Genomic DNA, 27,180 nt, shown 5'->3' on the forward strand with positions numbered 1-27,180 from the left:
GGATCGGGGGACTCCGCCCCCTGGCCGAACCGATCGGGGGGCTCCGCCCACTAGCCGAATGGATCGGGGGACTCCGCCCCCTGGCCGAACCGATCGGGGGGCTCCGCCCACTAGCCGAATGGATCGGATACCCCGCCCCCTGGCGGAACTGATGGGGGGCTCCGCCCACTAGCCGAATGGATCGGGGGACTCCGCCCCCTGGCGGAACAGATGGGGGGACCCCGCCCACTAGCCGAATGGATCGGGGGACTCCGCCCCCTGGCGGAACAGATCGGGGGACCCCGCCCCCTAGCAATAGTTGCCGCGTCTGTGTTCACTGGGAAACGGAGATTTTTGGGCGTCAGAGCTGCCTGGTTTTATTAAATGTAGCCATTTGTACGGTTTGTACGGCACGGTTATTATTTTCCAGCAAAGTTTCTCACAACATTTCACAGGGGAAACTTATAGGCAAAAGGGAAAGTTAAAAAAGGCGGTATGGAATAAGTTTGATCCGTTCTTGGTCTATCCGTGCACTTGTCTTTCTCTCTGTCTCAGTGAATCTCTGTGGCTGTTTAGGTGCGTAACAGTTTGTGTGAAGTTCAGGGGAAGATGAATCCAGAACAACCTCCTCCTCTTCCACGCGCTCCACAGCAGCGCCACAGTGGGCTGCCCCCGCTCAGGAGGTGTCCTGTGGTGGAGCTGAAGGGATTTTACTCCCAGCTGATCAGCACACCGTCCCTACCTCAGCTACAGGTAACACGCTGGAGATGGAACCGTCCCTCGTTTTCTTCCTGCCACGGTCTGTCATGTCGTTTTGTCTACAGTCTTACACACAGGGGCCGGTGATGGAGCAGAGTTTGCTTTCTCAGTCTGGATACGAGACAAACGTCCCGAAAGGTTTGACTGCACATTGTCTTACAATAATGACTTAACAGCAGTGTTGTGCCACTTTCTTCAAGTTCTTCATGCCCATGAATGAAAATACAGCACTTTGTCCTTTAGTTTCCACCTTCAGAACCCCACTGGACCTGCACTCCATAGTTGATAAAGACCGGCATGGCCCCACAACCCAGTGGATCGCGCAGTCTGACCTCTCCACAGCGGGGCACACGCCAAAAGTGCAGCGGCCCTTCACCTGTCCTTCGGGCCAGATCCCCCGCAAATTAGAGATTGAGAGGTGAATGGAGGCTAATATCTGATTGATGCATTTATATTTATCTTTCTGAGAAAATGTCCTTGCACAACATGACTGAATGCAGACGGAGACGTGAGTACCAAAAACTGGACATTTCCGTGCTGCTGGAGGAACACGGCATTGACTCCAACATTTTGGTGCCAAGAAACCCGGCCCGTGAAGAGGACAGAAGCCTGGAGAAGACCTCCTCACCTGTGTCAACCTACCTGGCTCTAGAGGTCAGCAGTGGAACAGGGCCTTCACGGCCCCGGGTGCCTAGATCTTTTTTTCTTTACGTCTCTGTTACGTCCCGTCTAAGGTATTCGACAATGAAGAGTTTGATTGCCGAACCCCACAAGATTGGCTGGCTCTGGGCATTGAGCCCGGATCGACTGACCAGAAGCCAGTTCCTGCTAAAGCCCTGCTGCCCACCAATGACCATGTCCCATCTGGTACGGTTCTCTGCCCCACCACACTTTCCAAGGAAGGGTTTTTACGATTGGCCCTGAGTTACGTGAACGTCAAGTGTAATTGCCTCTGCCCTTCTCTTGCTTCATTGGTCCTGTAGAGGTCCCAGAATCTCCGTCTCTGGAATACTCCTGGCAGTCTGTTGGGGTCGTGGATTATGATGAGGCGGGAAAACTGTACCTGGTTCACAAGGCGGACGGAGATGGCAGGGTGAGGGACAGTAAAGGAAACCCAATCGCGAACGCAGGAAGGAACCCAATAGGCAAGGACCCGGCGCTGTGCACTGATGTCACCGTATGCTCTTCAGATGGACCGGTGTGGCACGTTACAAACTCCGTTGTTGTTCGATGTTCCCCTGCAGGCTGGGTGAAGCTGCTGCCTGGTCAGTACTGGGTGCCTCGGATCCGTCTACTCTTCAGCGCCGAAGACCCGCGCGTGTTTGCCCGGAGGGTTGTTTTTGCCCAGCGGTGGAGGGAGAAGGCCGAAGCGGAGCTGATCTACCGCTTGGCCGTGGATATCACGCCCGCGTGGGACGCCGTGCCCACTCTGAGCCCGGAGAGCCTGCAGCACGTTAAAGAAAAGGCGTTTTCTACAGCGGGACGCGGAAAGAACCTGTAAGACTTGCTAATCCGGGGACGTATTGTGGACGTATTTCATGGGACGTATTGTGGTAAACATGCACTAATCCTCTGTCTAGGCCTGAAGGGTGTTTGGAGAGGCTGGAGGCTGAGGTCAAGCTGGAATATGAACGCGCCGTGAAGCGCTTTGCGTTTGACAAAGGGGTGCAGGAAAGGCCGTCACAATTTCCCGACATTAACGTTCCTCACAAAGATCTGGAACGTGTGCCCCAGAGCGGTAACGTGCTAAATCACAAGAAAGAATGTCATGAACCATATGAGATATGATTAGAACATTTTTCACGTCACCCTTCATCTTCCGTAGTTCATGTCCCTGTACATCCTTTTGAGAAGCACCGGAGAGCATTCATCACCAAAACTCTTCTCACTAAGCCAGAGGTATTATATGCCTTGCACAAAACACGGGCTGAGTGCAACCGTGTGGCGACCATGAATCTGTTCCATGTGACCTTCACGAAACCCATGAGGCTTCAGGAATTTCAGACGGTGCAATCGCATGCATTTACGCAGGTGACGTGTGACGCCCCTCTTCATCATGATCTTGCCACCTTTGTAGGAACCAGACATTCATCCCTGTTTCAGGTGCAACACTTCCTGCAGGACTCTTGGGTGACCTCTGTGTGCAATGGCATCCAGTCCAGCCTCCAGGACGCAGGGCCAGGCTGGTTCAACCTGGCGGAGTCACGCTGGGAGATCTACAGCATGTCCAAGCTCCGTAGCCTCATGAGCCTGGTGTGCTACTCCCTGCAGGACACTCTGCGCTCCCTGGTGCTGGACTCCCTGGACAGCCTGTCCCGGCTGCTGTCAGACGCCTGCCAGAGTGTCCTCTCCTGCTCAGACAACATGGTCTGGGGCTCTGACCTCATCAACAGCCCTTTTAAGTGAGACCTTCATTTTTCTATTCATACATTTTCAAACGTTGACCACCAAGTGAGTGTAACTCTGTCTTACTGCAAACACATTTTGTATTTAATACTAGACCAAAGAAGAACCCTCTTTTCTTGTTGGACCTGGTTCTCGACCAGACTGGAGTCCATTACAGCACCCCTCTGGAGAACTTTGAAAGTTCTGTCATGACTCTGTTTGAGAACGGAATTCTTTCCACTTACAATGTGCCTCAGATAGAAAAGGTGAGGAAGTGTCATACAAAAAAAGTAATTCCGTGGAAGACCTCATGATTCAGATGACATATTTCCCCCCCCAGTTTGTGATGAAGAACATGTTCATCAGTGGCACCCCTCTGCTGGAATCAGTGGGCTTGTGGGAGCCAGCGGTGAAGAAGCTTAGGGAGAAGATTGGTGCTACCCTGCGCCAGGCTGTCATCCCTCTCGAAGCCTATGCCCGCGAGTATGAGTGCCACGTGGAGATGCACACCTCGGACGTCTACACGTACCTCAGGTAAAACGCCACAGTTCACATTGGGTTACGTGACAAATTGGAGTCCAGGATGAGTGTGAACCATCTTAAATGAAATCAAATGAAAAAAACTCGTGTCACGGCATGTGCATCAGCGTCCACGCGCCACAGGAGCGGACCCCGCTAGACGTGCAGTGCGAAGTGGTGACCCATCTGGAGGAAAAGGGCCGACTGGAACGTGCGCTGCCAGCCTCCATCATCATTGGGCCGTTCCTGGTTAGCGTGGAGGCGGTTCGCCGCGGCCTGGCACAGAAACGCCAGGCCCTGGCCAGTGCGGCGCTCGAGCGTCTGGCCCAGAAGCTGCACAAGCATGTTGGCGACGTGAGTGACGCTTTTTTGGGTGGTGCGTATTGTAACCACCCATGTCAAGGGTTGACATTTGTTCACCTGTTTTTCCAGGCTTGTGAAGAATATAACGGCATCAGTAAAAAGCTGTGTGAAAAGCCCAACAGCATTGAGGAGCTGGTGGAGCTTAGAGAGTGGATGAAGCGCATACCAGATCTGCTTTATGCTCAGGAGGTGCTTACTGACTGCTGCTCTCATGGTAAAATGAGAAAACAGTTCCATTTAGATGCTCAAATGTTCTCTTTGTCCATCTTCATTAGAGGCTTCTCTCCAAAGTCATGTCTGACTATGAGCTGATTGATGAGTTCTTCTACAGTCTCTCCAATGAAGATTTCAAAGCGAAGTGAGTCCATAAATATAACTTAATTTTGTGAGGTTACCATTGGACATAACCTGCTCAATTTAACCTGCTTGTTTCTCCATCTGTAGATGGAAAGCCAGGGCCTGGCCTTGCAAGATTATGACACAAATGGAGTCAGTTAAGTCCCAGCATGCACAGGACAAGGAATGCTTCCAAAAGATCCAGCTGGTGGACCAGAATACCTTTCAGGAACGTCTGGATTCTCTACAGGTGACCTGACCTCACCCTTTATAGCACCTGACGGTGAAACGCTCACAATCCTCTTTGTCTGTCTGCCATCTAGTGGATGCTCATGGTCATTTACTGCTCCGTTTCTGCCACGGCTGTGCAGATGGTGGTGGCTGGCTTTGCAGGCTACACTATCGTGAGCCGTGCTCATGAGGTGGCTAATGAGGTTCGCCGCGTGGCCAAGCAGCTGAAGGAGGCTCAGGGCCTGGCACAGGTTTACAACAACCGCGAACGGCTCTTCGGCACCCCTGTCACCAACGTAAGTGCCTCTTCACAAAACATTCAGATCATTACACTTTCCACGTGTTTCAACCTTGACGTCTTGTTTGAATGCGCCGCCAGTACGACCGGATACAGAAGCTGTGCAGAGACTTCCAGCGGTTTCGCGACCTGTGGACCACAGCGTCTGACTGGCTCCGCTGGCAGGAGAGCTGGCTTCATGACCCAATGTCCAGCATTGACCCAGAGCAGCTGGAAAGCAATGTCACTGATGCCTTCAAGACCATGCATAAGTGTATCAAACTGTTTAAGGATATTCCAGGTGACTTAGTTCAAGTAGAGTAAATCTGTGATCACTCGTTCATTTATTAAAAAAAAGGTGTGGTGTGTTTTGCTGATGTTATTTATTTTAGTGAAGATTTAAAAACTTTCATATTTTCCACTTCTAGGGTGTCAGGATGTGGCTACGGAAATACACCTGAAAATTGAGGAGTTCCGCCAATACATCCCTCTGGTCCAGGCCTTGCAGAGCCCCGGAATGCGCAGTTCTCACTGGCAGCTGCTATCTGAGCGACTTCACGTGAACGTGATGCCCAAAGCGTCCCTGACGCTCTCGAACTACCTGGAACTCCGCCTGCAGGACCACATCGAGGAGATCACCCGCGTGGCCGAGGTGGCAGATAAGGAGTACGCCATCCAGAAGGTACCACCTGGATGCCAAGTTCAAATGAAAATGTAGCGGGATTCTCAGACTGTGGGACCAGCTATTTCTCCATGTGTGAACCTTATCAGAGCACTATAAAAATGTGAAGGTTATTTGGAGTAGTGTCACTATTCATTATACCCTGCCAACCCCTCTAACACCACACTGTCCAACTTCTCAGGCTTTGGACAAAATGGAGCAGGAGTGGACGACGGTGGTCTTTCACGTCCTCCCCTATAAAGAGACGGGCACCTTTATTTTGAAAAGCCCAGAAGAGGTGTTGCAGTTGCTGGATGACCACATCATTATGACCCAGAGCATGGCCTTCTCACCCTACAAGAAGGCTTTTGAAGAGCGCATCTTCCACTGGGAGGGCAAGCTGAGAATGACACAGGTGCTTATTCATTTCTGTAAATCGTCTTCATTAAAGGTCCCATAATATGATTTATTTTTTTGTTTTAATATCGGTCTTAGTGGTCCCCTAATACTGTATCTGAATTGAAAGTGAAATGATTGTGAAACACTGCAGCACAGCACATGGTGACACAACTAAATGTGTCCTCTGCTTTTAACCATCACCCTTGGTGAGCAGTGGGCAGCCATGACAGGAGCAGTGTGTGGGGACAATACCTTGCTCAGAGGCACCTCAGTGGCACCAGGATTCGAACCGGCAACCTTCTGATTACAGAGCCGCTTCCTTAACTGCCAGGCCACCACTGCCCCACAGTGTCTGAATTTTATTTCCAAAATTCATTCTTGATGCCGAATCACAGCCAGTTTTGACCAATCACACGAGATTTCCCCAGGACGCACTGTTTTGGTGTCTTTAGCTTTAAAAGCTAATGAGAAGGAGAGAGGCGGGATGAGGAGGAGAGCGGCCTATAGAAGTTGAGCGGGCATGAAATAGAATGACCAAAGCTCTCTTTACACCTATCGCCATGTCTAGCCACTGCAATACCATAGACGGGCGAGGAGAACTCGTATTAATGTTAAATAATCTCACAAAGTGAAGTTTTCATGTCACAGGACCTTTAATGCCTGTGTTCCTTATTGGGTACTCTGGATTTAGGATGTGCTGGAGGAGTGGCTGACATGCCAGCGCTCCTGGCTTTACCTGGAGCCCATCTTCAGCTCTGATGACATCAACAGCCAGCTTCCAGTGGAGAGCAAGCGGTACCAGACCATGGAGCACACCTGGAGAAGAGTAATGAAGAATGCCCATGACAACAGCAAGGTGAGTGGCACAGAATTCAGCCCAAACTCTACACATCCATCAGTAATGTACTAATATCCAATGAACGTTTTTCCGGGTGACTGCAGGTGATTGACCTGTGTCCACATGCCCATCTTTTGGGTAGTCTGAAGGATTGTAATAAACAGCTGGAACTGGTTCAGAAGGGCCTGAGCGAGTATCTGGAGACTAAGCGTGGCTCCTTTCCCAGGTTGGTGGTTTTGCTGATTTTTACTAATACTAGGTATTTGATTTTATATCAAAGTTAGATGCAAAATTTATCAAAAGTATTTAGCCCGGGCTTGGGGGTAGAAGAAAAGCACTGTCACATGTATCCCCATGGCTGGGTTCAACATGTATCCCCAAGTATTTCTTCCTATTCGCTGGTTTCTCTTGTAGATTCTACTTCCTGTCCGATGATGAACTCCTGGAGATACTGTCTCAGACCAAAGACCCCACAGCAGTGCAGCCCCACCTGCGTAAATGCTTCGAGAACGTTGCTCGTGTACGTCTCCCTGATCTGCCCTCTTGTCCCTGGCTGTGTAAATTATCCGTATGTGACATCACCACCCTGTTCACCTCCACAGCTGCAGTTCCAGCCCGACTTGATGATCACTCACATGTACTCCAGTGAAGGAGAGGAGGTCAGGCTGGCCTTTTCCGTGCGTCCTTCTGGGAATGTTGAGGACTGGCTAAGAGAGGTGGAGAGGTCAATGAAGGCCAGTATGAAGGACAACATCTGCCGATCACTGCAGGAGTATCCACAGGTTGGACTGTCTTAATGTTTTGGCATGTGGATGCTGGTCGAGATTTGAGCTGTAAAACCAGTTAATTATCAAAGCTTTCTGATTAGGTGTCATTCTCTATAATCACTGTGTTTCCTGTATGATCATAAATTATAACTGAAAATTGAATCATAAATGCTTTATCATATATGCTTTCAGCAACCTCGCTGTGAATGGGTACTTTCCTGGCCAGGTCAGGTTGTCATCGCCGGCTGTCAGATCTTCTGGACCATGGAGGTATCTGAGGCTCTGAGAAAGGGTGACCTTGCTGACCGTCTGTACCCTCAGCTACAGAAACAGGTATAAGATCAAAACTTCTAAACCAGCATGTCATGTTGCTATGAATGTTATTGCATGCATGTGTGTGTAGCTCGGAGGTCTGGTCCAGCTGGTGCGGGGCCGACTGTCCAAGATGCAGAGGGCAGTCCTCTCGGCTCTAATCGTCATTGAGGTCCATGCCAGGGATGTGGCTGCCAAGCTGGTAGAAGAGGGTATCACCAGCATTAATGACTTTGAATGGATCAGCCAGCTCCGGTGAGGAAAGTCTCAATACTCAGCAGTATACTCAGCATCGATATGACGCCTGAACCAGAACACCGCAAAGTCACGCGTTCAAGATGCAAGTTTTTTATTTTTCATCCTGATGTGCTCTTTGGCTGTGCATACTTAAAGATATAAAGTAATGGAATTAATTAAATAGAGTAAAAGAGAAATAAGGCTAGTATAAAAAAGTAAGCAAGCAAAAAACCAAGCAAATGTGTGTTTGAGGAGAACATGTTTGAGGAGAACATGAGACACAGACATCCGTATGTAGCAGGATGTGAATGTTAAACAAAATCAAATAAAATAAGGAGTTACAGTATAAAGATTGTAACTAATGTGCATTTGAATCTCTTTCCTGTAACTCTCTAACCGTTTTATTTGATTTTACTTAACATTCACGTCCTGCTACAGGTTCAAACCCCACTTATTACCATTGTGTCCCTGAGCAAGACACTTAACCTTGAGTGTCTCCAGGGGGGGACTGTCCCTGTAACTACTGATTGTAAGGCGCTCTGGATAAGGGCGTCTGATAAATGCCAGTAACGTTGACAGGTATTACTGGAACAGCGATGACCTCTACATTAGAGCAGTGAACGCTGAGTTCCTCTATGGCTACGAGTACCTTGGAAACTCTGGACGGTTGGTCATTACTCCACTAACTGACAGGTACGGTGACATTCAGTCTCACGTTTTACCATTTGAATGTGACTGAAACAATCCAGTAAAAAACATATCATACTGTAGTGGTCCATATTTATCACTGCATACTACATGGTTCAAGTAACATCTTTGTCATCTTTGTCTTTGTCACAGATGTTACTTGACTCTAACCGGAGCTCTGCACATGAAGTTTGGAGGAGCTCCGGCAGGTCCTGCAGGCACTGGTAAGACGGAGACCACCAAGGACCTGGGGAAAGCTCTGGCCATCCAGACAGTGGTCTTCAACTGTTCTGACCAGCTGGATTTTATTTCCATGGGCAAGTTTCTCAAGGGTCTGGCCAGGTAAGAGAGAGCTTTATTTTATTAGTTTTTTTTTTTTTTCTCTGAATCTTCCCCTTGTGCAGATCTGGGGCTTGGGCGTGTTTTGATGAATTCAACCGTATTGACGTGGAGGTCCTGTCCGTGGTTGCTCAGCAGATTACAATCATACAGCAAGCCCAGCAGGATAGGGTATGTCTGTTTTCCCTTATTGTCCCTATGTCTTACAGTCGGCTTCTTGCAGAACCACTTTTGGTGGTAGTTCATTACCGTGTGTCTGTCTGTGTGTGTACGAAGGTGGAGAGGTTTGTGTTTGATGGAGTCGAGATCCCACTCGTTTCTTCTTGTGCGGTTTTCATCACCATGAATCCCGGTTATGCTGGCCGCACGGAACTGCCAGACAATTTAAAGGTAGACACTTCTACTTCCAGAGCTGCGCAATGAGACGCAATGAGAAATGAATGCTTCCTGACATTTTGTTTTTGCAGGCTCTTTTTCGGCCAGTGGCCATGATGGTGCCAGATTATGCCATGATAGCGGAAATCTCGTTCTACTCGTTTGGTTTTAGTGATGCCAAATTGCTGTCTAAAAAGATTACTAGCACCTTCAAACTGTCCTCAGAGCAGCTTAGCTCTCAGGTAAGTCTCTGATCAATACAAACGTTTGCTTGTGGTTTGCTTCGGCTAATGCTTTCGGTGTTTTGTGCAGGATCATTATGACTTTGGCATGAGAGCTGTGAAGACGGTCATCTCGGCTGCAGGGAACCTTAAGAGAGAGAATCCGGACATGAATGAGGTGAGAATGCTGCTGATGTTCATTTCGTTGTGACACAACTAAATATGTTGTCTGCTCTTAACCATCCCCCTTGGTGAGCAGTGGGCAGCCGTGTACAGGCGCCCGGGGAGCAGTGTGTGGGGACGGTGCTTTGCACTGGCCCACTGTGTTTTTATGATGCATTTTGTGATCTATTTCCGTCAAGGAGCTCATCTGTCTGCGGGCCATCAGGGATGTCAACGTGCCAAAGTTCCTGCAGGATGACCTTAAGCTCTTTAGTGGAATTGTGTCTGACCTCTTTCCCAACATTAAAGAAGAGCCCATCGACTATGGCAGCTTGGAGGAATCCATTCGCGGCATCTGCACTAAGAAGAACCTGAAAGATGCGGATGGTGAGCATGGCGTGATGAAGCACACAAACAATCACTACTTCAGTTACTCATTTTGTTTTGTTCTTGTAGGTTATGTTACCAAATGTATACAGCTGTATGAGACCACAGTGGTCCGTCATGGCCTAATGTTGGTTGGACCGCCTGGCTCTGGGAAAACAAAGGTCAGTTTTAAGGGTCTCCACACACGTTGTTTCGACATAATAATAATGTTGGAAAGCTGTGTTGATGTGTTGTTTCCTCTTCAGTGTTATGAGATCCTGGCGGCGGCCCTCACTGCATTGCAAGGCCAGCCGTCAGTCAGTGGCGGGGTATATGAACCAGTGCAGGTCTATGTCCTCAACCCCAAGGCCATAACCATGGGACAACTGTACGGGCAGTATGACCTACTGACCCATGAGTGGTGAGGTCTACTGACAGAGGCATTGTCATGTTACTTCTGAGCTCAAGGATCCTCCATTATTAACAGTTATTATCTTCTGTTAGGTTCTCACGAGGTTTGTGACTTGCTCACAGCCCATGTACTGAACACTGTGTCTTGTTTGTGGATCGCTGCAGGACAGATGGCATCCTGTCATCTCTGGTCCGAGTTGGGGCAGCCTCCATGGATACGGAAAAGAAGTGGTACATGTTTGACGGGCCGGTGGACGCAGTCTGGATTGAGAACATGAACACTGTGCTGGATGATAACAAGAAGCTCTGCCTAAGCTCTGGCGAAATCATCAAACTCAGCGATGTGTGTTCTTTTAAAAAAGATCTATGTATGATGTAGGACGTTGCATATCCAAACTGTTCAACCATGTTTTTTCTCATCCCTTAGGCAATGACGATGATGTTTGAGGTGCAGGACTTGGCAGTGGCCTCCCCGGCGACAGTCTCTCGGTGTGGGATGGTGTACCTGGAGCCCAGTATCCTGGGTCTCACACCCTTTACTGAGTGCTGGCTTAGCACCATCCCAGAACACATGCAGACCTACAAAGTGGATCTTAACTCCCTTTTCATGCGCTTCCTTCAGGTAATGCACGGAAGCTGAGATTGCTCCAGAGGTCATGCTGCTCAGGGCAACTGATAATCAGTCTGGTTTCTCTGCAGGACTCCATCTCATTTGTTCGATCATCTGTCAAAGAGGTCATCACTTCCATGGACAGCAACCTCACCTGCAGCCTGCTGAAACTCCTCGATTGCTTCTTCCAGCCCTTTGTTCTACGAGAGGTGAGAAGATGAAATGACATTTACATTTACATTTAAGGCATTTGGCAGACGCCCTTATCCAGAGCGACTTACAATGTGCTTCCATGTTACCATCGATGAAGTGATCAGTTCTGGTTCATTAAGGGGAAGACCCCCAACTATGAATACAATCTTTTTATTCACTCTGTTGTAGTTTATATACATAAGTCAGACAATAAGAAGGTTACAAGTTAATCTAAATATTCTATAAAGAGGAAGGTCTTGAGCTGCTGTTTGAAAGTGCTCAGTGACTGTGCTGTTCTGACCTCGAGGGGAAGTTCATTCCACCACCGAGGGGCCAAGACGAAGAGTTAAAGAATGAGAATTGAATAACACAGGTCTGGACAGATGGTAACTCTGTGTCTCTGCAGGGCCAGAGGCAGCCCCCTCAGGAGAAGCTGGACCGTGTTAGAGACCTAATTGAGCCCTGGTTCATTTTCTCTCTGGTGTGGAGTGTGGGGGCCACAGGGGACGCCTACAGCAGGGAAAAATTCAGTGCCTGGCTTCGGAACAAGATGGCAGATGAAAGGGTGAAACTTGTCATCTTTTCATCTTTCCGATGATCTGTTTTGTTTCATTCTGAAAGTTGAATTTCCATCTTGTGTTTCCTATAGATTCAGCTGTGTTTCCCAGAAGAAGGCCTTGTTTATGACTACCGACTGGATTATGCCGGGATCAGTGAGGAAGAGGAGAAAGGCACTGTTAAAAAGGTGAAATGTGGAACAAAATTCAGTTCTAAATTACAAATTTTGCTACTGACATGGCAAACCCGCACTGCATTTTCTTTAAGGTTCAGTGGGTGAGCTGGATGGCGAATGCTCAGAGTGTGGTCATCACTCCTGAAACCAGCTTCTCTGACATCATAGTGCCCACAGCAGATACCACACGCATGTCCTTCCTGATGGACATGCTCCTGTATAATAAAAAGCCGGTATGTGTTTTCTCATGTTGCATCATATTCTCATTGGACCAAAAATACCGAAATTGCTTTGTAATCTGTATTAATTTTACTTTATGTCTTTTTTTATAACAATTCTTTGGCCAGGTTTTGTGCATTGGACCCACTGGCACTGGCAAAACCCTGACTGTGACAGACCATCTGCTGAAGAAGATGCCTGCTGATTTTATCACTCACCTCCTCATCTTCACCGCGCGCACCTCCGCCAATCAGACCCAGGACTACATTGACAGCAAACTTGACAAGAGGTGCTTCTTCCTTGAACCTTCTATCGATTCCACAATGTTTCCTGGAAAACATGGATTGACTTGCTTTTCTGTGTGTAAGGCGGAAGGGTGTGTTTGGACCACCACTGGGGAAGAATTTAATATTCTTCATTGATGATTTGAACATGCCCATGTTGGAGACATATGGAGCCCAGCCCCCTATTGAGCTGCTTCGCCAGTGGATGGACCACGGGGGCTGGTATGACAGGAAGCAAATTGGTGAGACTTTCTACTGCGACAGAAAACTTTTTCTGTTTCTGAAGCTGAACAAACATGACTTCTCCTTTTAGGTGCCTTTAAACAGCTTGTGGACATAAACTTCATCTGTGCCATGGGTCCACCCGGAGGTGGCAGGAACCCCATTACCCAGCGCTTCACTCGTCACTTCAATTTCCTGTCCTTCACTGAGATGGATGACACCAGCAAGAGGACGATCTTCTCCACCATTCTGGGCCACTGGATGGGTTGGTGCATAGCAGGAAGGCATATGCTGAACAAATGCTTTTTGGTAGAAAATCTATTTCATTTAAAAAGTAACGGCGAATCAGTAAAAAAACTAACTATAAATCTATAAACTATTAATGACTTCACACATTGAAATTTTAAACCCAAAAATGATTAACACTGACTTTTACACAAGTGTGGTGTGTGTGTGTGTGATACAGAGGGCGCTCCTCAGATTCAGATGTTGAATGAGCCACTTGTCAGTGCCACCATCCATGCCTATTTGACCATCACGTCTGAGCTCCTGCCCACCCCATCTAAGAGTCATTACACCTTCAACCTGCGTGACCTTTCCAAGGTCTTCCAGGGTATGCTGATGGCCGAGGCTGGCAAGATACAGGTGTGTCATGTTTTGTGTCAGGAGCTGTAAAGCCTCCAAATAGTGTTAATACTTAACATAATTTTAAGTGTGAGTTATTGAAGTTGCCCATGCTTTGCAGGGGAAGACGTGTCTGCTGCAGCTCTGGTACCATGAGAGTTGCCGGGTTTTCCAGGACAGGTTGGTGAATGCGGAGGACCGCCAGTGGTTTGATGATCTGTACCAGGCCCGCATTGAGGAATTTGGCTGCAGTTTTGAGGAGGTTGTCCCCAGCCAACCTTTGCTCTTTGGGGACTTCATGACACCTGGAGCTGACAACAACATGTATCAGCTCATCGAGGACAAGGAAAAGGTGTGGTGACTGATTCCATCTGCTACCTTCAGGGGGTGTATCTGCTACAATCTTCATGGTCTGCTCTGCTTCCTAGCTGTCCAGAGTTTTGGAGGCGTACATGGAAGACTACAACCATACCAACACCACCAAGATGAAACTCGTGCTCTTTACGAATGCCATCCAGCATGTGTGTCGCATTGTCCGGATCCTGCGCCAGCCCATGGGCAATGCCCTGCTGCTGGGGGTAGGGGGCAGTGGACGCCAGTCTCTCACCAGGCTTGCTACCCTCATGTGAGACTCCACTTTTATCTACAAACTTCACAGACTCATATATGTTAGACTCAAATGTTTGTTGAATCCCTGAATCATCTTCTTGTTAAGTGACTTGACCAATGCCTCAATCTTCGTTTAGATGTGAATATAAGTGCTTTCAGATCGAGCTCTCTAAGAATTATGGGATCCCAGAGTGGCGAGAGGACATTAAGAACATTATGTTGAGTGCTGGCCTACAGAACAAACAGATCACATTCCTGTTTGTGGACACACAGGTGAGCCTCATGCACACAGCAGTTATGGGCACAAGTTCATATTTATAAAAGACATTTACGTATATGTCCTATGTGTCAGATTAAGAATGACTCCTTTCTGGAGGACATTAACAACATCTTGAACTGTGGTGACGTGCCAAACCTGTATACCAACGATGAGCAGGAGTGCATTATGACTGCCATGAAACCCATTGTACGGGAACTCGGCCAGCAGCTGACGAAGGCCAACCTCATGGCAGCCTACATCAGGAGAGTTCGCAGCAATATCCATGTGGTGCTCTGCATGAGGTCAGCTTGTGTTCTATTCAACCTACGCCCTATGCCACATGCCAGTCACTCAATCCAGATTCAATCTCGTGCACTACACTTTTCCCACAGCCCGGTAGGAGAGGTGTTCCGGGCGCGTCTCAGGCAGTTCCCCTCCCTGGTCACCTGCTGCACCATTGACTGGTTCAGTGCCTGGCCAGAGGATGCCCTGGAGTCAGTGGCATCCTCCTTCCTCGGTGATCTGCCAGAGCTGGAGACTAGTCCTGCAGTAATCAAAGGACTGGTGAGCAGTCAGGGGAAATAGAGAGAAATAAGAGTTATTTTTACCAGTTTTGAAGTGGTCAAAATGTTGAAAAAGAATGGAACAAAACATTTGTTCTAATATTTTTCCTGCATTATCTTTTTGGCATATTGGTGGATTCATCCATGTGTCTTTATGAGGCAATAAAATGCCAAATGTAGATTTTTACACGGTTTCTCCTCCACACCTGCAGACCCAGATGTGTGTGGCTATCCACCAGATGGTGGACAGGAAGTGTGTGCAGTACCTGGCTGAGCTGTCCAGACACAACTATGTCACCCCCAAGAGCTACCTGGACCTGCTTCACATATTCTCCACTCTCATTGGGCAAAAGAAACAAGATCTGCACAGTGCATGCCTGCGTATGAAGACCGGCCTGGACAAGGTCCAGCCACCATTCTTTTATGAATGGTTTAGTGCATTGGGTATTTGGCTGATTGTATACAGTCTATCTGACTTTGAGCAGTTTCTGTGTTTATTTACAGCTGTTGAGAACCGCAGATGATGTCAGTAAAATGCAGGAGAAGCTGGCGACAATGAGACCTCTTCTGGAAGAAGCTGCAAAGGACACTGAGGTCACTATGAGTAATATAAAGGTGACATTACAGTTGGGGCCTCCAACATGACCATTCTCTCACAAGTGAATATGAGCATATGAGTAAATATATATATAGATACATATACATATAACAGTATTTCTGTTGTGCGTGTGGGTGTGTTGGTCACAGGAAGACACTGTGATTGCTGAGGAAACCAGACAATCCGTGCAGGCGGAGGAAGCCAAAGCCAAAGAGAAGGCACGAGTTGCTCAGGCCATCGCTGACGATGCCCAAAAGGACCTAGACAAGGCCTTGCCAGCTCTGCATTCTGCTCTGAACAGCATCAAATCTCTCAATAAGAATGATATTACTGAGGTGCAACAGTACATTTTCCTAACCTGTCTCCAAATTAACCTGCATACATTTCTTCTTTGCTTCTACATTCATAGTCTTATCAGAAGGGAATTATGAGTGCAAATGAAACTGACTATCATATATACAACAATGTCACCATCATGTTTTGGAAGCATTAAAACATATAATGACTTCTGTAGGTCAGAGCCATGCAAAGGCCCCCACAAGGAGTGAAAATTGTCATTGAGGCAGTCTGCATCATGAAGGGCATCAAACCTAAAAAAGTGGCTGGTGACAAGCCGGGCACTAGAGTGGATGACTATTGGGAGCCGGGCAAGGGCCTTCTGCAGGATCCAGCAAGGTTCCTTGAAAGTCTTGAAATTTTTGATAAGGTGTGGAGTTACCTAATTCAGTGAATGTCAAGATAAGATGCATGAAGAAAAGTCATGGGAACTCATTTGCTGGTGAATCTGTGTATGTTGGGCTCCCATCAGGAGAACATCCCAGATACTGTGATCAAATCAGTGCAGCCCTACATGGATAACGAAGAGTTCCAGCCAGCCTCCATTGCCAAAGTGTCCAAGGCCTGCTATTCCATCTGCGAGTGGGTGCGGGCTATGTACAAGTTCCACTTTATTCATAAAGAAGTGGAACCGAAACGGGTATGACCTCAGTTCATTCCTTTAGACTGATTTACGGTGCATTCACACCTACAGGCTTTAGTGAGCTTAAACTCAGCTTCATTCCCGCCCTTGTTGTGTTTTGTTTCATCCGGTGTGAAGACATTAATCACACCAAAACAAAAGCACTGAGACCCACAAAAAGAGGTGGTCTTGATTCGAATCAAATTGCGAACTCTAGTGTGGTCCGCCTGGTGAGAATGCGAAGAACCAATGTTCTTTTCACAGTTCCATATGATTAATGCATGATACGTCTTGTGTTGTATTGTTATGCGCCTTCTGCGACTCTGGTCCATTCGTATATTGTTTTCAAGACATTACCACGCTACATTACATAAAAAGTGGTAAATGCATGTAATATAATCTAAAATTGCCAGGGCAAGCGCCAAAACCTCATAAATTTCCACCCATAATTTCCCTCCATTGTCACTCAAACACAGTCCACAACAGCAGATCTGATTCCTGTATTTACTTTTGTTATTCCCATGGCGATACATCTGACCAATCAGAAGAGAGAAAGTTCTGACATTATTTGAAGCGACACATTTTGGTTGACTTGGATTTTTCCCGGTGTGAAAGGGAACCGAACCAAGAGGAAATTTGATACAATTTGATCACAGATTCATTCAGACCAAAGCAAACGTACTAATGTGTGAAAGCGCCCTAAAACTATAACCCATCAACTTCATATCAAGTCAAACCTCACTACTCTTAGTGTCCTTGAGCAAGATACTTAACCTGGATTTGCTCCCGTAAAACTAGTCATTGGAACTCGTAACTAGCAGAGGTGGGTAGAGTAGCCAAACAATTCACTTTGAGTAGCGTTTCTCTCCAATAATAATACCTAAGTACAAATAAAAAGTGGTCATCCAAAAAATGACTCAAGGAAGAGTACAAGAGTACATAGTGATAAAATCACTCAAGTACTGAGTAACAGTTGGATTGTAATATCTCATTCATTTTTTAGAAATTTTGTATTCCGACAGAAAAACTATAAATGTGGTAATTCTGGTATTTGCTAATAGGAACGATAATAATAATAATAATAATAATATTATTAGCTTGTTAAAGGATGAATTGTAGTAAATTGGCTAAATCTGAGCATACAAATCTCCATGCTAATTATATGTTTTAGAATTAATATATTAAATTAAACATCTAAACAATAACACTATTTCATTCCTCTACAGAAAATGTATAGAGTTACTCAAGTTACTCAACTGACCGAGTAAATGTAACTTGTTACTACCCTCCTCTGGTAACTTTTGAGCAGAAAGCCCTGAAGGAGGCACAGGATGACTTGACTCAGACCCAGCACATCCTGAACGAGCAGAGGCAGAAACTGGCAGCCGTGGAACATCGTATGACCACACTGCTGAAGAAACATGATGAGTGCCTCAGTAAAAGGGATGGACTGAAGACTGAGACCCAGCTGTGTGAGGCGAGGCTTGGCCGAGCTGAGAAGGTTCGCCCAAAAACCCAGCCACTTTCTCTTCCATCCCTTTCATCATATTTCCAAGCACTGATGTTCCTTCTCTCCCGCCTGTCTCTCTAGCTGATGGGCGGCCTGGCTGATGAGAAGGAGAGGTGGAAGGAGACGGTGCAGAAGTTGGAGTACATGCTAAACAATATTGCTGGAGATGTGCTGCTGGCTGCTGGATACGTGGCCTACCTTGGACCCTTTACTGTGAGTCCCCACCTCAGTGTGTGTTTCACACTGTTTGTATATAATAAAATCAATTTGTAGAAAGGAATGTACTAGAAGCATTAGTGGTTTTGAAAGTTTTTGAGGGTAACCATCCTGTCACAGGATGTATCAGGATATGTTCTAAAGCTTCTTGAGTATTGAGGTTGTGTAAGTGTGTAATAAAGACTGTAATATCATGATATCATGGTGACCCTTAAACAAGACATGTATGCTCTCTGAGATGGACCATTTATCATGATCACTATGGCGTTGATGGAGCAGGGAGAATATCGGGCTACCATGGCTGATGATTGGCTGCAGAGGTTTAAGGAGTATGGAGTTCCTCACACAGAGCCCAGTCTGATCAACACTCTGGGGGACCAAGTGAAGATTCGCTCCTGGCAGGTTGGCACTTCAGAACAAACGCATTTACATTTGTGGCATTTGACCGACGTCCTTATCCTGAGCGACTTGCAACGTGCTTTCATGTTACCAGCGGTGAAGTAATCGGTTCTGGTTCACTAGGACCCCAACTATGAATACAATCATTTTATTCACTCTGTTGCAGTTTTTCAGACTATAAGAAAGTTACAAGTTTGTCTTAGTATTCTGTAAAGAGTACAAAGCACCATAACAAAGATGATGCATGCAGCTCTGTGCCTTGTGTGTATGTGTGTGTGTGGTTTCAGATCGCAGGCATGCCAAAGGATAACTTGTCTGTGGAGAATTGTGTAATTGCACAGTATTCCCATCGCTGGTGTCTCTTTATTGACCCGCAGGGACAGGCCAACCGATGGATCAAAAAGATGGTAGAGCTCCTCTCCTGCAGCAGCTCTGTCGTGGTGCTTTATTTCTTTCTGTGACCTGACCTCTGTCTTCTCCCAGGAGTGTAACAACGGGCTAGATGTTATAAAGCTTAGTGACCAGGACTTCCTGCGCAGTCTGGAGAATGCCATTCGCTTCGGCAAGCCCTGTCTGCTGGAGAACGTTGGAGAAGAGCTGGACCCGGCGCTTGATCCTGTCCTGCTGAGACAGGTCCTGACTCATTATCCATTCAACTGCAATCAAACCTGATGTGCTTCACACTACAGTTCCCAGAATGCACAGTGGTTCCTGTTTCAGACATTCAAGCAAAAGGGCAGCACTGTCCTGAAACTTGGAGACTCTGTCATTCCCTACCATGATGACTTCAAGATGTATATCACTACCAAGCTCCCCAATCCACACTATTCCCCTGAGATCTCCACTAAAGTGACCCTTATCAACTTCACGCTAACATCAAGGTACTGGCCTCATGTTTCAATTTTGTGGAGTTGTAGTCTAGGTATCTATGGATGCAGCTGCTCTACTCTTTGTTACTTCTACCACATCTTGCCCACCTCCTATATTTGCCATTAAGCAAGGCATCGTTCCCACACACCACACGACATTCATGGCTGCCCACTGCTAACCAAGGGTGATGGTCAAATGCAGAGGACACATTTTGTTGTGTCACCATGTGCTGAGCAGCATTGTGTCACAATGACAATCACTTCACTTTCACTTCCTGTGGCCTGTGGTGCAGGGGTTTGCAGGATCAACTCCTCGGCCGGGTCGTGGCAGAGGAGCGGCCGGACCTGGAGGAGAACAAGAATCACCTGATTGTGAGCAACTCCCAGATGAAACAGGAGCTGAAGGAGATCGAGGACCAGATCCTCCTCCGCCTCAGTTCCTCAGAGGGGAACCCTGTGGATGATGAGGAGCTCATCCGGGTGCTTGCTGCATCCAAAGTCAAAGCTGAGGAGATCAAGGTCAGGCATTAGTTCAATCTTTTGAGTGGTTTTTAACTGTCCATCAGGATAGGGGTAAAAGGAAGCAAACGCATGACAGACATAAACATGAGGCAGTAGTACAAGACTAGACACAGACATGACACATTAGGATACATTTATACACATGAACATGGATGCACACAATCAGGTAATAAGGGGGACATCAGACAAACACAAAACTCTGGAACGCCAACTCACCACTGATGCATGGAGTCGTGAGTGTATACACTTTTAAACCCCATCTGCAAAGTAGAAGTGCACTATATGGGAGAAGTAGTAGTAGGTGGTGGTAGTAGCCTAGTGGTTAACACACTCGCCTATGAACCAGAAGACCCAGGTTCAAATCCCACTTACTACCATTGTGTCCCTGAGCAAGACACTTAACCCTAAGTTGCTCCAGGGGGGGACTGTCCCTGTAAATACTGATTGTAAGTCTCTCTGGATAAGGGCATCTGATAAATGCTGTAAATGTAATGTAAATGTAAAGTAGAAGTTATGCACTGGTCTGTGAGTGAATTGACTTTAAGTATGTGTAATTATGCAACAATTAAGAACATGCTGGATGTTGAAGCTGGCTTCATCACATTGTTCTTGGCAGGCCAAAGTGCTGGTGGCCGAGAAGACAGAGCAAGACATTGATGCCACCCGCCTGGAATATGTGCCTGTGGCCGCCCGCAGCCAAATCCTATTCTTCTGTGTGTCAGACCTTTCCATTGTTGACCCCATGTACCAATATTCTCTCGAATGGTTCCTGAACATCTTCATGTTAGGCATTGCCAGATCTGAAAAGGCTGGTATGTTATATAAATATTGAGGTCTAAACATAAATGCACTTGTAAATCATATCTACTATTATAAATCTTATCCTACAGTAATTATTATTTAAACCGTCTCCTGACCTCTACACAGACACAGTTGAGCAGAGAATCGTCAACATCAACCAGTACTTCACCTTCAGCCTCTACAGCAGTGTGTGCCGCAGCCTGTTTGAGAAACACAAGTTAATGTTTGCTTTCCTCCTGTGTGCTCGCATCATGATGAATCAAAACCAGATGGATATGGTGAGTGGAGCATTTTCATCTGAAGGTACCACAACAAAAAAAGCACTTAATGACATATAGTGACTGTCATGGCAATGGTGACATGGCATGGATGAAGGACGCAAATGCACAACTTCACAGGTCAGGGTTTACTGACGGCACGTAGTACAAGGACAAAGCACAATGTCCATGCAACATGTAAAACGCGCAATGACTGGTCGGCGACACAGTGGAAACAAGGTCCATTTATCCTAGAGACAGCAGGTGATAAAGGAACACACAGACGCACAATACAAACTCCGAAACGCAGGACCGGAGCCTCCTGACAATTACAGAAATTTGTATACCAATTTCTTTTACCATTGAATGTCTCGGTACATTACCTTAACCCAGGCTGAGTGGCAGTTCATGCTGTCAGGGGGCGTCGCCCAACAACAGATGCCCAACCCAGCGGTGAGCTGGCTCACTGAGCGCGCCTGGCAGGACGTCCTGAGTCTCAGCGCCCTGCCCAGCTTCAGCGGCCTGGCAGACAGCTTCTTCACGCTGGCGCTGAGCTTCAGGAAGATATTTGACAGCAGCCAACCACACAGGTTAGCACACAAACGGAACAGAACCTCAGTAGGAGGTCTTTTTGCTTTCATCTGCAAGCATTAATGTACGTTTAGCATATTTCAGCATGAAATTCTCACATTATTATATTTTCTTACATCCTTTATATTTCACATCACTTGTTGATGAGCCTTTAAAATGATGGTGACCTTCTTTATTTTGCATCTGTTTGTGTTTCTGTTGCTGTGTTCACAGGGAGCCTCTCCCAGGTGAATGGGACGCACGGCTGAATTCCTTCCAGAAGCTTCTCTTGCTGCGCTGCCTGCGGGCAGACCATGTGACCCACGGCCTGCAAGACTTTGTAGCGGTGCAGCTGGGCCAGAGATTTATTGAGCCACAGGTTCCAATCCAATTTATTCCAACTAGTAAAAAGAAATGGTATTAGGTGACCCTGATGTCATGTCATTTCAGTAAATTCATACATTTGACACAATGACAGTAATTTAGTACTTTATTGTCTTACACTGCCCCAAATAATAAATTATAATTTTATCAAGCATTTTGGCATAGCTTTAAGTGCATTGGTTATATTAATGTAGTGGTAATGATGCTGATTTAATACTTCATATATTGATTTAATTATTCATATATTCTGTCCATTAAATTAGTCTCATTTATATTTCAATACACAGAAGTTAAGCTTGTGTTAAATTAAAACTTATTGATAGTGTTTAGTCATTACACGTTTAACATATGGATGAATCAGCTGCCGGTTTTCATTCGTGTCTTCTCTATCATGTCTCCAGACCTCAGATCTCTCTGTGGTGTTCAAGGAGTCCTCTCCATCCACCCCTCTCATCTTCGTGCTCTCCCCCGGGACCGACCCAGCCACCGACCTCTATAAGTTTGCTGATGTCATGCACTTCTCTAAAAAAATGAACGCCATCTCCCTGGGCCAAGGCCAGGTCAGAACCATGTTAATAAACTCTGCATCTTGGTGCTTCAGAATGTTTGTGAGACTGGCATAGATCACTGTCTTCTCATCGCCGTGCATGCAAGTGTTAATGCAATAACATGTCTTAAGGGCCCGTTGGCAGAGTCCATGATGCACCGTGCTATGGAGGAGGGCCAGTGGGTCTTCTTTCAGAACTGTCATCTGTCACCCAGCTGGATGCCCACTCTAGAGAGGCTCATCGAGAACATTAATCCTGGCAAGGTGAGGATGGGCTTAATAAATAGTACATTCATTTATCATTTATTACTCTCTGCAATTCTCTTAATTAGGTACACAGAGATTTCCGTCTCTGGCTTACCAGCTTGCCAAGTGGCAAGTTCCCTGTGTCTATCCTCCAGAATGGCTCCAAGATGACCATGGAGCCTCCACGTGGCATCAAAGCAAACTTGTTGAAAACCTACTTGAGTCTGACTGACGACTTCCTAACCTCGTGCTCTAAGGTAATTATTTGCATTTCATCATCAAAGAGATGATGCTGAGGCCAAAAGCCAAAGTATTACGTGACCCTTCCCTGGTTCATTCAGCAAAATCCAAATAGGCTTCCATTGGCTAACCAAACATTTGCTTTTAAGTTTCACGTGTGATTCATTAGACAGGTGTACCCGTGTCGATCAGTGTGTCAATCAGCACACGTCCGTCTTGATAAATTCAGCCGCCGTAACTCACATGGCTGCACCTCCAAAACCCTTCAACATGAATGCAGTAGGCTGGTAACATTAGTATCCCAAACACAAGACAGGCAAGGGCAAGTTCAAAAGGGGTGGTTGGTCAAAAAGGGTCACGTGAGGACAGAAGGAAAAGAAGGAAGACGGAAGGAAAAAGGCGAGCAGCAACAAAGAGATAAACCACAATGATGAGCATGCGAGGATTCAGGATGGGCCCTGAGTATTCTGCTGGTGGTCAGCTTTTTGAACATCCACACGCCCCACTTGGGCAGGGAGGGGGAAAGGTGACAAGCAGGTATAACTAAAATCACGCGTGAGTGAAATATATCAACATAAAATATGTAAAAGAAAGAATGGTAGCCATAGGCATATTTCTAATAATGTAACTAACTGCACAACTTTTAATGAAATGCTGATATCGAGAAACAGTTTAAAAATACTCATTTATCCAGTGGTCAGTTCCATTGGAACCAGATATGAAGGGTCGATTGTGAACACAACAGTGAAACTGCTGGGTGGTCGTGAGCCTAGTGGGTAACACACTTGCTATGAACCAGAAGACCCAGGTTCAAATCCCACTTCCATTGTGCCCTTTTCCCTGTAACTACTGATTGTCTGATTGTAAGTCGCTCTGGATCAGGGCGTCTGATAAATGCTGTAAATGTAAACTTATAATCTCGCAATTAGATAAGTCGAGAAAAAAAGTTAATCAAATATAGCCCATATCAAACATCATCAGAAATGTAATTTCCTCTGCTGCAGCTCGGCTCAACACTGACAGGAACCGCGTACGCGATCTGAGAGCAGCCGTGGACTTCTGTGTATCGGACGCTCGCGTTAAAATGTAATAAATCACCAAATGGGCGTAGAAATGATCGTAAACCCAACTTTCTTCCGTACGCACGTTTGATAAATGAGGTAATAAGATAAATGAAGTGATAAATGATTGTCTGTCTTTTTATACATGTTTTCTTTACAGACGGCAGCGTTTAAGTCCCTCGTCCTGTCTCTGTGCCTGTTTCATGGGAATGTCATTGAGCGCCGAAAGTTTGGACCTCTGGGGTTCAACATTCCCTACGAGTTTACAGATGGAGACTTGCGCATCTGCATCAACCAGCTGAAAATGTTCCTGAACGAGTACCAGGACATTCCTTACAAGGTTTTTACTGCTCCAATTGCAACTCTTTCTCTCTCATCCATCATCACTCGAATATCTTCCTGCTCATGAAGCCCCATTAAATGACAGATGTGTTTGCATGCAGTACAAAGGGTTTAGTAACTCCACTTTCCTCTAGGTCCTGAAATACACTGCAGGCGAAATAAACTATGGGGGCCGTGTGACTGATGACTGGGACCGCCGCTGCATCCTTAACATCCTGGAGGGCTTCTACTCCCCGGCTGTGCTGAACCCGGAGCACTGGTACTCCTCCTCGGGAGAGTACAGGCAGATCAACACGGACCTGGGTGTGAAGGTGAGAGGAAGTGATTCCATCGCGACTTCCATCGCCCCGTTAGCGGTCTGGGTGTAGTGACTGCGGTCGTTTGGCTCCGTAATCAGGGCTACCTGGCGTATATACATGGCCTGCCAATTAACGACAACCCTGAGATCTTCGGGCTTCACAACAACGCCAACATCAGCTTTGCCCAGAATGAGACATCCACTCTACTCGGCACCATGCTGAAGCTCCAGCCCCGGGCCACAGCCAGTGGGGGAAGGAGCCGAGAGGAGGTATCTAATACAGGAGGAGCAGTTATTTCATATAATACTGTGTCGTGATATTTCTATGTTCTGGATGTTTAAATCATTTGTGTACAGATTGTAGAAGAGATCGTAGCAGGTATTGTGGAGAAGATACCTGGTCCAATTAGCGTGCAGGAAGTGTTGGCCAAGTATCCAGTTCTCTATGACGAGTCCATGAACACAGTTCTGATCCAGGAGGTCATCAGGTAGCCCCACAGACACAAAACATTCTGAAAAAGCTGAAAATGTGGTCCAGGCACAACCTAATGTTGCTCTTCTCAGATATAACAGCTTATTGGCTGTCATATCCCAGAGCCTCTGTGACCTAGCGAATGCCCTGAAAGGCTTGGTGGTGATGTCATCTGAACTGGAGCTCATGGCCAACAGTCTATTTATGAATGCTGTTCCTGAATTATGGAAGGCCAAGGTAACATTCCTACACCAACACTGAGCCAGTTAGTTGCTGGTGGGACATTGGGAAGGTGGAATAATTCTGTCAGTAATGAATGTTTTAATTCCTTTGCACCATCAGGCCTACCCCTCTCTAAAGCCCCTGGCTTCCTGGGTGTCAGACCTCCTCCACAGAATCGGTTTCCTGCACGACTGGATCCGTCATGGTATTCCAGCCGTGTTCTGGATCAGCGGCTTCTTTTTCCCACAAGCCTTCCTCACAGGGACCCTCCAGAACTTTGCCCGCCGCGCTGCAGTTTCTATCGACACCATCAGTTTTGACTTCAAGGTGTGTCCACATTAAGATTTTAATGAAATGCTGATATCGAGAAACAGACTAATTTTTCCACTGGTCAGTTCCACTGGAACCAGATATGAAGGGTCGGCTGTGAACACAACAGTGAAACTGTTGGGTGAGTGATGCCTTCACCCAGAAATGTCCAGTTAGCTAATGTACAGCTACAAACTGTAGATGCCCCAGCTGTTACAGTCTATGAACCCACAACATTCTAGTAGTCATTATTTCTTCTCAGTAAACCAGGGCCAGTTTTAGACAGGCATATATGAGGGGTCAGACAGAAATGTGATTGGGACATACAGTGGCGACAGAGGCAGGAAATGGTTGGGGTGAGGGCCTCTGGATAACTGTTTTGTCATTTATTCTATCCTGAGATCTGTCTAACTTCAATGTCTCACCTGAAGACTGAGATTCTGCAGTTGTAGCTCTTAGGGTCCCTGAGGCGCGCAGGGACCCTGGGGGGGTTGAAAAGAGCGAACGAGGTGAAACCATCATCTCATTTGTGCCTTTTCCAGTGGATTTTTTGGCTGCTATTTTTAAAGGATTTTAGGGATTTAAGAGTACAGGACGTTTGTTTTAGTGGGCACTCTTGCCCTGGCATAGAGACGGCCCCGCAGTAAACGTGTACCCTCTGCATTGTGCAGGTGATGAAGGAGTCTGCAGCAGAGTTGAAGAAAAGGCCTGAAGCTGGCTGCCTCATTCGCGGCCTGTTCCTGGAGGGGGCACGCTGGGACCCCCAGACCGGGCAGCTGGCTGATTCTCAGCCTAAGGAGCTGTACACCGAGATGGCAGTGATCTGGATGGTCCCTGTTCCCAACCGTAGAGCTCTGACTTCAGGGATCTACATCTGTCCCATCTACAAAACGCTCACCCGTGCTGGTCAGTTTTCCTTAAATTTTTCATCTGTGGAAATTCCACTGGTGCTTCCGTTCACTTCTTCTGTTTTCCACAGGAACCCTCTCTACAACTGGACATTCCACAAACTACGTAGTCGCAGTGGAACTGCCCACTGACCGTGTTCCAAGTCACTGGATTAAGCAGGGCGTGGCCTTAATTTGTGCTCTTGATTACTGAAATGTTTTTTTTTCTTGTCATCTTTCTGTTCTTGCAGATTGATTCATTGTCAACTTAATAAGATTAGGTATATTTATTTCTGACTTTAATTCTAACCAATGCAATGTAATGATTCCATTTAAAACAATAAAACGATTTCATCACTATGGTGTCATGGATAATGAAAGCAATTTTTAAAAAAATAAATGATCAACAGAATGTGACTTGGCAGGACTTGGCAGCAGTGGTGTCGGAGGGCGGGCGAATGGTCAGCAACATCGGGTTCCAAACGACAGATAAGGGCAATTCCAAAGAGAGTAGTGAGGCAAAAGGGTCAAAA

The 27,180-nt window shown here is 46.6% G+C and overlaps 1 protein-coding gene across 2 annotated transcripts; it reads left to right on the forward strand.

Annotated features, from left to right (window-relative positions):
• Positions 1-331: 331 nt before the first annotated feature.
• Positions 332-26,924, forward strand: dnah1 (dynein, axonemal, heavy chain 1). Of its 2 annotated transcripts, none has more exons than XM_028986100.1 (78): positions 332-472; positions 556-732; positions 804-876; positions 982-1,156; positions 1,239-1,392; positions 1,473-1,605; positions 1,722-1,883; positions 1,983-2,235; positions 2,319-2,476; positions 2,564-2,769; positions 2,842-3,140; positions 3,239-3,389; positions 3,464-3,657; positions 3,771-3,996; positions 4,075-4,194; positions 4,281-4,363; positions 4,450-4,591; positions 4,713-4,868; positions 4,952-5,150; positions 5,278-5,531; positions 5,713-5,925; positions 6,601-6,765; positions 6,852-6,973; positions 7,162-7,267; positions 7,350-7,529; positions 7,707-7,847; positions 7,918-8,081; positions 8,643-8,756; positions 8,904-9,092; positions 9,155-9,260; positions 9,366-9,479; positions 9,557-9,706; positions 9,777-9,863; positions 10,048-10,234; positions 10,304-10,395; positions 10,480-10,634; positions 10,790-10,967; positions 11,052-11,246; positions 11,324-11,443; positions 11,833-11,991; positions 12,076-12,171; positions 12,252-12,392; positions 12,507-12,667; positions 12,747-12,904; positions 12,976-13,149; positions 13,351-13,529; positions 13,630-13,860; positions 13,937-14,133; positions 14,255-14,390; positions 14,470-14,678; positions 14,769-14,940; positions 15,179-15,343; positions 15,444-15,554; positions 15,687-15,872; positions 16,052-16,243; positions 16,346-16,513; positions 17,805-17,996; positions 18,087-18,218; positions 18,501-18,623; positions 18,908-19,027; positions 19,104-19,253; positions 19,341-19,501; positions 19,783-20,008; positions 20,628-20,823; positions 20,939-21,090; positions 21,463-21,659; positions 21,874-22,018; positions 22,425-22,583; positions 22,703-22,834; positions 22,903-23,073; positions 24,278-24,457; positions 24,594-24,770; positions 24,857-25,027; positions 25,115-25,245; positions 25,322-25,466; positions 25,572-25,778; positions 26,432-26,666; positions 26,740-26,924. In XM_028986100.1, the coding sequence occupies exons 2-78, from the start codon at positions 589-591 to the stop codon at positions 26,859-26,861; spliced, it is 12,519 nt and encodes a 4,172-aa protein (XP_028841933.1). In that variant the 5' UTR covers positions 332-472; positions 556-588; the 3' UTR covers positions 26,862-26,924. The 2 variants fall into 2 exon arrangements, with proteins under 2 accessions (XP_028841933.1, XP_028841932.1); XM_028986099.1 differs by having other exon boundaries at positions 15,152-15,343; positions 26,740-26,861.
• Positions 26,925-27,180: the final 256 nt, after the last annotated feature.

The sequence above is a fragment of the Denticeps clupeoides genome, chromosome 7, assembly GCF_900700375.1.
Source record: "Denticeps clupeoides chromosome 7, fDenClu1.1, whole genome shotgun sequence".
NCBI lineage: Eukaryota > Metazoa > Chordata > Actinopteri > Clupeiformes > Denticipitidae > Denticeps > Denticeps clupeoides.

What these genes read in the sequence shown, in the direction of transcription:
- dnah1 (XM_028986099.1), top strand. Translation starts at nt 589, where the DNA reads ATGAATCCAGAACAACCTCCTCCTCTTCCACGCGCTCCACAGCAGCGC. An exon ending in AACTGCCAGACAATTTAAAG is followed by an intron (nt 9,480 to 9,556) that starts GTAGACACTTCT and finishes TTGTTTTTGCAG; the next exon opens with GCTCTTTTTCGGCCAGTGGC. An exon ending in CCGAGGCTGGCAAGATACAG is followed by an intron (nt 13,530 to 13,629) that starts GTGTGTCATGTT and finishes CATGCTTTGCAG; the next exon opens with GGGAAGACGTGTCTGCTGCA.